The 10301-nt window shown below is 42.3% G+C and overlaps 1 protein-coding gene across 1 annotated transcript; it reads right to left on the bottom strand.

The window, feature by feature from the left end:
- Positions 1-320: 320 nt before the first annotated feature.
- Positions 321-2420, bottom strand: LOC141083165 (uncharacterized). Its single transcript, XM_073567341.1, has one exon. It carries the CDS (start codon positions 2111-2113, stop codon positions 584-586), a length of 1530 nt encoding a protein of 509 aa, XP_073423442.1. The 5' UTR covers positions 2114-2420; the 3' UTR covers positions 321-583.
- Between the last annotated feature and the right edge of the window lie 7881 nt (positions 2421-10301).

The following is a 10301-nucleotide window of genomic DNA, read 5'->3' as shown; positions in this document are numbered from 1 at the left end:
GTGTAGGACACCATATGTCTCTAATTGATTGCCCCGTCGAGAAGAATTACACAGACACAAGCTGTATGATACAACTCGGGATGCCTGCTGAGCGCCTCTGCTCCCTCAGTCAAGCTTTCCCCTTTTATGATAAAGAATTTAGATATTTACAGACATGCGCAATAAAGAAAAGAAAAATAGTTACACAACTTGTTCTTCTACAACAGCTTTGCCATGTAAGCAGGAAATATTTGACCTTGGTTCACAAGGGAAAATGGCTGAGTCATATCCCTGAATAAAAAATAATGTCCAGCAGATTTTATTTAACTCATTCAGTTCTTATCATTCCCCCCTTTGACATCTTCATTTCCACAATCTGGAACACTGGATCCTGCAACAACAGCGTATAGTGGCTCGTTCACCAGGTACTATCCCAGGCCGACGGGTTGCCCAAGGGAGACAGGTCTTCTACCTTCTCCATCCCCCAGATACTGAAGCCACGTCCATCATTGCAAGAGTACGCTCCTTCATGCCAGAAATGAGATGTCAACCTAGGAATCTTAGGAATAATAGTTAAATTCTTGTTGTTTACAGTCAAACTTCCTTATCTATTTCTACATCTTTTCTTGCATACAGAGATACACCAAAAAACAAGTTTCAATAGCACATATATTATAAGGAGACAAACGGCAATACGTAATAAACTTAGTATAATCCCAGCTATCCAGCCTCCAATACCCTTAAACCAATTAGCTGGATTAAGAAAGGAGAAAGTGTCTGACCACCAACTATCTTTAGTACGATCATTGTCTTTATCATACTGATCTCTAAGTCTTTGAACATCCTCTATTTTTAATTTTAACTTTATAGTACTGTTGGGATCTATATAATGACAGCAAGCGGGTCCGATGACCTGACACATACCACCTTGCGCTGCCGTTAAATAATCTAGTACTATAGTATGTTGATTAGTGACTATAATAAGCTGATTTTGGACAGCAACAGTGGTGTTCAGTATATCCAGTATATCCCAGATTTGATCATCCAAATAATCTGTAGCCCTAACCAATTTATCCCACATTTGAGTAATCATAGGATAAATAAAAATAGAGCTGACAATTTTATTGGCCACACTCATCTGCACTATATGTGGTCTCCCAGAGAGGCGAGGTGTATTGTCAGCGGCTCTTTTGTATAACGTGTGTTTAGGTATGCTCTGAGTATTCAACTGGTCGTTCGGAATAACAAAAGTAGCTGGAGTCAAACGACCCAGAGTACAAGCACCTCTTACCCCCACTGGCAGCCATTTATATGCATTGTCTCCACATACCCAGAACATGTCACTAGGTAAGTCCCATAGGGCTGAATGTTGTAATACCAGTCTATGCACTAAATCGATGAATGCAGATGCATTCTGGAGCATGCACCAAGGTGGAGATTGTCCTAAGGGACTACAATAACCTGCATCAGGATTTCCACAAGGAGAGGTTCCCTTCTCATATCCAGAGGACTCGTTACAAGGCATATTACCGGGAACTTCAATACAAGTTTCGTTAGTGCCCTGGGGAAATAAATTGGAATATTCCCATGACATATTATGTAACCTTCTCTCTAGCAGCATTGGTTTGAAGGCATCAGTAGAGTGAGAAGTTACATTAAAACTAACTTGTAGACCATATGTTGGAACTTGCCCCAGGTAGGTTAACCGAGTTCTATTCCTGGGTACCCAAACCCCTCCTTTATATGCCAAATATTGAAGGTGTGTACTACTTCCTGAAAGGTTACCCTGCCACCAAGGGTATCCTACCCATCCCACAATGGGTATACCAACAGTCATATTCCATAACTTCACATTATTTGTGGCATTATTAGCAAGTGTATCAGAACAATTAGTCCAGGCAAATAACTCTTCAGATGGAACAGGAATAACCAGAAACGGAATACTTGTGGCTGATACTGGTGAATACGTGCAGATCCAGCAATCTGCTGGAGACTGAGTGTCATTTGACCAGTCTTTCAGTAATTTTTCATGATGTTGTATAAACTTATTATTCAAGGACATTGGAGAATTTAAACTGTCCCACGCAGCTACTATCATTAATATAGACAATGCAGAAAAACCAAACCAAAGCATTATGCACTCTTATGTATTGCTAACTCCTGTGGCTAGTTTGCAATGTGATGCGTGGATCCAGGTTGGTCGTCCTTCCAACTTAACAGAAGTAGGCGTTGTTAGGAGTACTTGGTAAGGTCCTTGGTATCGGGGTTCAAGCGTTTTTCTGGAGTGTTTCTTGACATATACGTAATCACCGGGTTGCAAGCAGTGAGTTCCTTCCACACTGTCTGGATCTGGAATGGAAGAGAAGACTAGAGAATGCATTTGAGTTAAATGCTTTTGCAACTGGATCACATAATTCGTCAAATTATCCACATTAAGTGTTAAGACCCGTGGGTAGTACAACCCTGTGTTTGGTGGTCTTCCAAACAATATCTCGAAGGGTGACAGTTTAGTTTTCCCCGTAGGTGTGTATCTTACTGAGAATAATGCTAATGGGAGACACTCTGGCCATGGTCTACGGGTCTGCTCCATGGTTTTCTGTATTTTCAATTTCAGTGTCCCGTTCATTCTTTCTACCTTCCCTGAACTCTGTGGGTGGTAGGGTGTATGGAACGCCTGTTCTACACCTATCATTTGCATTACATTTTGCATTACCTCAGCAGTAAAGTGTGTGCCTCTGACTGATTCAATTGTTTCAGGTACACCGAATCGTGGTACTAGCTCCATCACTAGTCTCTTTGCAGTGGCTCGAGCTGTGGCCGTTTTCACTGGGTAGGCTTCTGGCCATCCGGAGAACATGTCAACACACACCAGAACATACTCATATGGTCCACTTCTGGGGAGTTGAATGTAGTCGATTTGCAGTCTCTGGAAAGGATATAACGGCCTAGGACTGTGTTTCCGTGGAGTCTTCACCACTTGTCCAGGATTGTGTGCTAGGCATATGGGACAGGTGGTACAGTGTAGCTGCGCCACCTTCCCAAACCCGGGAGCAATCCAATCGTTCGTGACTAGGCGTGTCATTCCATTGGCGGACATGTGAGTTGGAAGATGAACTGCTTCTGCCATCCTTGGGTACAAAACCCTAGGCAGGCAGTACTTCTGATCTTTCTTCCATATTCCGTTCGTTTTTTCGGCACCCATCTTCTCCCAAGTTTCCTTGTCCGTCTGGGCGGAATCTTCTTGGAACTTTTGTAAGTCTGTAAACAATCCTGATGCATCTTGGTGCACTATGTTTACCTTTTCTGGAGTCCCCAAGGCAGCTTGTTTCGCCGCCTGGTCTGCTTTTTCGTTGCCTTTTGCTTCCATGTTGTCCTTTCTGGTGTGTGCTGGCACCCTCATAACGGCTACCCCCTGTGTCTGGGCCACATTCTCGAGGATTTCTCTGATCAGTGTGGCATGTTTTATGGGTGTTCCTGCTGCTGTCATGAAACCCCTTGTGCGCCACAAAACCCCAAAATCATGTACTATCCCAAAGGCATATCTTGAGTCAGTGTAGATATTTGCTGTTTTTCCTTTGGAAAATTTTAATGCCTCATTCAGAACTGTTAGTTCAGCTTCTTGTGCAGACATATGGGGTGGAAGTGCCTTTGCTACAATAATCTCATGTGGTGACACCACAGCATATCCTGTGTGGAATTTTCCACTCTCATCGGCATATCTGCTGCCATCCACAAAAAGCACAAAGTCTGGATTTGACAATGGTGTGTCAGTGACATTGGGTAAGCCAATAACTTCTTGCTGCATCAGTTCTATGCAATCATGTTCAACCTCGTATGAAGGCTCAAAAGAAAGTAATAATGTGTTCTCATCTACATCCCCCCCTTCAGAATCTGCAATTGGCAACAGTGTAGCCAGATTCAAATTCTGAGTTTTGGTAAACGTAACATTAGGAGGCATGAGTAAAGCACATTGCAATCTGAGTTGTCTAGCCATAGAGATATGTTTAGAAGAAACCTGATTCAGGATACCGTATATATCATGTGTGGTACAGACAGTTAGTGGATTGTCCAATACGATATCAGAAACTTTGTCAAGTAGTAATGCGATTGCAGAAACTGCTCTAACACAGGATGGTTTTCCTTGTGCTACAGAGTCTAATTTGGCAGAATAGTATGCAAGAGGTCTATTCTTTTTGTCATGTTTCTGTGTCAAAATGCCAGTAGCATGCCCTCTGATTTCAGCGGCCATTAGTTGAAAAGGTATATCATAGTTGGGTATACCTAATGCTGGGGCTGATACTATGGCCTTCTTTAGATACTGAAATGAGGTCCGTGCAATATCAGTCAATTGGAAAGGGGTTGTGTTGATGCAATCATACAGTGGCTGCATGTGTTCACTAGCATGTATGACCCATTGGCGGCAAGAAGAAACTAAACCCAAAAAGGCTCTCAGCTGTTTGTGAGTTGTCGGTTCTTTTATCTGGGTGACAATTGTGATTCTGTCATTAGTTAGGTGTCGGGTACCATGAGATAGACAATGCCCTAAAAATATGACTTTTGGTTGACAGAACTGTAATTTCTCTCTGTTGACCTTACATCCGTTATCTGATAGAAACATCAATAGTGATAGTGTATGGATTTTACAATTAGTCTCATCAGGTGCACAAAGCAATAGGTCATCCACATATTGTAAGAGCACAATATCAGGTGGGTGTGGCCAGCCGGCCAACACAGACTGCAATGCTTGCGTGTACAATGTGGGTGAATGCTGCATGCCCTGCGGTAGTCTGGTCCAGGCATATTGTTTGCCCTTAAATGTAAAAGCGAACAAATGCCAACAGCTTTTGTGGAGGGGCACTGAGAAAAATGCGTTCGACAAATCAATCACTGAAAAACATTTCGATTGACTAGGGATTTTTGCCAATTGCGTGTGCGGGTTAGGCACCACTGGTGTCAGAGGGACAAGGATTTTATTTATTTCTCTCAGATCATGTACCATGCGGTATTTTGGGGCATCACTTGGTCCTCCTTTCTTTTTGACGGGAAACAATGGTGTATTAGCTTGTGATTTAATTGACACCAATGCTCCATTGCTTACAAGATCAGTGACTTGTGCCTCAATGGCAGCCTCTTGTTGGGCACTAATGGGATACTGCCGCAGCTGAGGTAACCTTGTATCCATAGGCACCTCTACCACAACTGGGGATACGGGAAGTAGGCCAATATCCGCATTCCCTTTTGCCCATAAGGTATTAGGTAATTTGTCTAGGGCTGGGTCCCATGGTTGTGATGTGGTGTCATCAGGACCTTGTGACTCGAGAGCTTGAATTATCATGCAAGCCTCAAGAGTGTCCTCGTCCCCATCTGGGATAGTAAGGTGTACTGTACCATCTTCAGCAAATTTGATATCTGCATGTAGTTTCTTTAGTACATCTACTCCCAATAAGCAAATTGGTGCTCTTTTGACAAATAAAAACTTATTCAGGAACATTTTAGGTCCTATCTTAACCGGCAAAGGTTTACTAAAAGGAATTAGGCTAGATTGTCCACTGAATCCTGAGACAAAGGTTGAGTATTCTGAAAGTAGATCTGGAGTTATTACCTTGTCATTGACCACCGAAGAGGTTGCTCCGGTGTCTACTAGAAAGGGCACCTTTTTTCCATTGACTTGAATTTTAACTACTGGTTCCTTAGAGTCAAGTTGCATTCTAATTGCACCTAGTCAGTCAGTTGTTTCCTCCCTTCTAGACTGAGATTCCCTATCTGCTTTTCTCTTGCGGCAATCTCTCTGGAAATGACCGGGCTTTTTACAGTAATGGCAAGTAAAAGTCCTTCTCCTTGCTCCCCCTGTTGAGCCTTCTGAATCTTGTGTGAAAAATACTTTCCCTTTTTCTTTTTTGTTTTCCCGTAAGTCCATTTCAATTCCCATGGCTCTCTGCCTCAGACCATGGGCGTTATCTGCTGACCTCCAATCAGGAGTACAATTTTTCAACTTCAATTTTACCTCTGATGTTAACCCATCTACAAAGGATTTAGCAAGCAGTCTCTGTACCCCCGGACTTGTTAGATCCAGTCCTTCATCGCTAAATCCCATTTCTAGTGTCTGATAAAAATCAGCTACTGTTTGTCCAGGTTGTTGTGAAACAGCCGTCTGCGAACCTCGCTGTCTCTGTTTACCTCCCATAAAAGTATCAAGAACCTCTAAAAATATCTCTACTGATGCTTGTGTACGGGGGTTGTTCTCCGCATTTTCTGCTGGTTTTCTAGGTATCAGAGCCTGCCAGAGCTCGTGTTGAAGTGGCAAAGGTAGCTTCAATCTAAGCATATCCTCTCCATCATTCCAAGTACCCCTGTGTACCACCGATACCTGTCTCAAATAAGCAGCAAATCGGGCTGGATTGATAATCGGGTCAGGGGCGTTGGACAACAAAGCCATGCATTCAGTTGCAGTCCAAGGCTGATAATGGGATGTGTGTATATACCTTGTTACAGGTTCCCCATTTGGTCCAGGCTCTCTAAAAGGTCTGGTGGAGGTCCTAACCGGGGCTAATATATTGGGTGCATGGTGTCGAGGTGCACCACAAAAAAAGCAAACATCCCTCCAATTAGGGTTTTGTTGACCACAATTACTGCAGACCCATCCAGGTTCATTACTGCCACTAGGTGGCATGGTAGCTATCTGCATCTCTGGGTACAGTTTAGTCGGCGGTGGAGGAGCCACAGGTACTGGTGGTGGCACTGGCAAAGGGACTGGATAGGGTGGAGGCTCATGCATTTTCTCTCCTAGGTCCCCTATTATGGACTTCTTTGGATATACCCATTTCCCTGTCTTCTCATTGTATTCCCACTTTTCCTTCTGAGCAACTTGTGAGCACTTTAAACATGCTTCAACTTGTTCCCCCCATCCCGCATCTGTGATTTTTCCTGATTTTGTGTCTTTTATCTCTTTCCATTTGTCTTTGTTCAAAGCCTCTCTCCCTTCTACCTTGAATTTTTTTAATACCTTTTCTAGGTTCCTTGCTGCACTTCTTCCATATCTATCCTCAATTATATCACATAACCGGTCTCCTTCTTCGGGTGTCTTTCCCTGACTGTTCCCCATCTTTCTATCCTGTTTCTCTTGTTCCTTCCTGTTAGTCCTCTGCCTTTGGTGGTGTATTGGGTAAGCTCAAGACTAGGCTCTACTATACCTAGTTACCTTCTTCCTAAGGTGCTAACAGGCTAAATGGGGTGTCTGTTCCTCCTTGTACTACGTGTTTCGTGTACTTATATGCTATGTAACATCCGAACAGAAACACTCCCACAACACACAGGATTGTAAACAAAGTATCCATCTGTCGGGGGTTCTTCAGTCATATCCTGTCACAGGCTCATTTCGTGGTCCTGTGCTCATTCGGTCACACTCTTATCTGTCACAAGGTTTATTCGTAAAGGGTGTTGATTTAAGCTTAGGCGGTGACCTCCCCGAAAGGACGCTGTCACATAACCCAGTTAGGCAATATCACCACTCTTTGAACGAATACCTACTGTGCAGCTTATTTTTCTACTTTCCACAATCTTTCGAATCAAGGCAGCCACTCAACAACCTCCTTGGTTCCTAACGCGGAATCGTCTATTGTGAAAAACTTGTCCGTACGGGCTGCGCAGTATGAACTGTTCACCCAGCCTTAGATTCCGTAATGTTAGACCTCTCAACGTATCATTCAATGGGATATGTGTATTTAATGCTAGTAATATCCACCATTCATCTCCCTTACGTACGTGGTGAAATTTTTGTATATTCAACCCTGGGACTGTTCCCGCAAACGTCCATGCACCATACCCATTTTGATTTGCATCAGCTCTTCTCCTAAAGATAGCAGTATACAGGCAGAATCTACAATAACCTCTCATTCGGCAGAATTTACATATGTATGTCACACCCTATTTCCTCAGAGTTCTTATATGGACCTGATTTTATGGCCCCCTCCTCTACTAGATTCCCCTTGATACGGACCTTAGTTAAAATGATATATTATGAAGAGCAGAGAAGAGAAGAATGATCTCTTACCTGGCCAGGTGTTTAGGTTTGCTGTTCACAATTTCATCAGTAACCGGAGTGGTCCGTAGGTCGGGTGGTCTCGGAGAGGTGCCTATTTCAGGTCCCTGTTCGGGCGCCAGGAAACTGTCGGGATCCCTCAGATACTTCTTTCATCCAAAGGACCGATGTTCTTGGGTGTAGGACACCATATGTCTCTAATTGATTGCCCGGTCAAGAAGAATTACACAGACACAAGCTGTATGATACAACTCAGGATGCCTGCTGAGCGCCTCTGCCCCCTCAGTCAAGCTTTCCCCTTTTATGATAAAGAATTTAGATATTTACAGACATGCGCAATAAAGAAAAGAAAAATAGTTACACAACTTGTTCTTCTACAACAGCTTTGCCATGTAAGCAGGAAATATTTGACCTTGGTTCACAAGGGAAAATGGCTGAGTCATATCCCTGAATAAAAAATAATGTCCAGCAGATTTTATTTAACTCATTCAGTTCTTATCAAGGCCAATCAGAATGGTGCCCTCTGGGATGGTAAGTTCTTCCAGGAAAGACATAAGATGTGCCGAGTCCCTGATAAAAGAATCCAAAGACAATGCCAGGGGTTGAAGAAAATGATCGATGTAAATACAGGGACGCTCCATTAAGCCACCAATACCCGACACGATTGGCCTACCTGGAGGGTTTGTATAAGACTTATGCACCTTTGGTAAGATGTAAAACGTTGGAATAACTGGATGATGTGTGGTCAGAAAGTCCATCTCTTTTTTATTTACAATGTTGTTGTCAAATGCTCTCCAAATCAACGAATCTAACTTCTCCTTGAAGATACTGGTGGGATCTGAAGGTAGAACCATATAATAGTTAGTGTTGTTCAGCTGTTTATATACTTCATCAGTATAGAGATCATGAGGCCATAGCACTATATGCCACCCTTATCGGCTTCTCTAACAATGAACTCATTGTTGTTGTTCCGTAATTTATTTAGCACCCTTCTTTCTTCAAAATTGAGATTATTTTGTCTGTTTTTGTCTAGTCTAAGATTATCTATATCTTTACAGACACTATCAAAAAATATTTGTATTACCGGAAACAGTGATAGCGAAGGTGATGCTTGTGAAGGAGATCTTCTTGTGAATCTTCTGTTATCTGAGGGGCACTCATTCTCTTGAAGAAGTTCTAATAGGTCTCTAAAAACTTGTTTCTCATTATCCGGAAATGAATCCACTGTAGATGGCTGATGGTACAGAAGTTTAAAGGTCATCTGTCGGAAAAACAAATATAGATCTTTTACCAGAACAAATTTATTCAAAGAATTTGTGGGAGCAAAGGTAAGGCCTTTAGTCAATACGAAGATTTCCAAGTCAGAGAGAATATATGAAGAAAGGTTCAAAATTTGAAGATTACCTTTAGATGAAAGAATAGTACTGGAAGGAGGGGGGTTTAGCGTCTCCGGTGGTATCTGGTTTCCCTCTGATGTAGTGGGGACCAATGTCTGTGGTTTCTGCCTTTTCTCTTTGTGGCATATTTTTTCCATCTCCCCCGCCTCCCCCTTCTATATCGCTTGGTTCTGAGGGCAAAAAATCGCTTGACAATAACTCTTGTCTTGAAATAGAATCACCAGCAATGTGATTCACAGTGGAGTTTTTATTGTCTACTGTAGTATATCGTTTATTCCCATGATGGGTCCAGCTAAATGCTTGATTTTTATTAAAATCCATTAGATCACGGTGGAATTTGTTTCTTTTTCCATTGATAATCTCTTTCTCAAATTGATCTATGGTACTCTTTAATTTTAGATAGAAGGGGTTGACCAAGGTCTCTGTATGAAATTTCTTAATTTTGTCTTCACAATTTTTGATATTTTCTCTAATCCTAATCAATAGGGCTTGATCATGTTCAATGAGCAGATCCATCAAAATAGTGGAACATTTCACCAGACCTGTTTCCCAGATTTTCCTGAAATCTCCTGATACCTCTCAGGCGGGAAAGATCTGTACTCGTAACCCTCTGGGTACTAGACCAGCCTTCTTATTCTCCTCAAGACTTCTCACATTCCACCACACCCTATTTAGGGATTTGTGTAGATTTATAGCTTCAAGAGATAATGTCTGAAAATCAGGATTGCTATCTGAAGAAGAAGAAATAGTTGAAGGTCCAGAGTCAAACAACCCCTGTGCACATTTACTCCATGCCGTCTCACGCGCTGGGAAAGCCAAAATTAACAATAATACAACAAAGTGGGTATATAAAGATACTGAAATTTAGAGATATAATATCTGATCTA

The sequence above is a fragment of the Dendrobates tinctorius genome, unplaced genomic scaffold (assembly GCF_039654945.1).
Source record: "Dendrobates tinctorius isolate UK_male_01 unplaced genomic scaffold, ASM3965494v1 ptg000004l, whole genome shotgun sequence".
NCBI lineage: Eukaryota > Metazoa > Chordata > Amphibia > Anura > Dendrobatidae > Dendrobates > Dendrobates tinctorius.
This window is presented reverse-complemented; position numbering and strand designations above follow the sequence as displayed.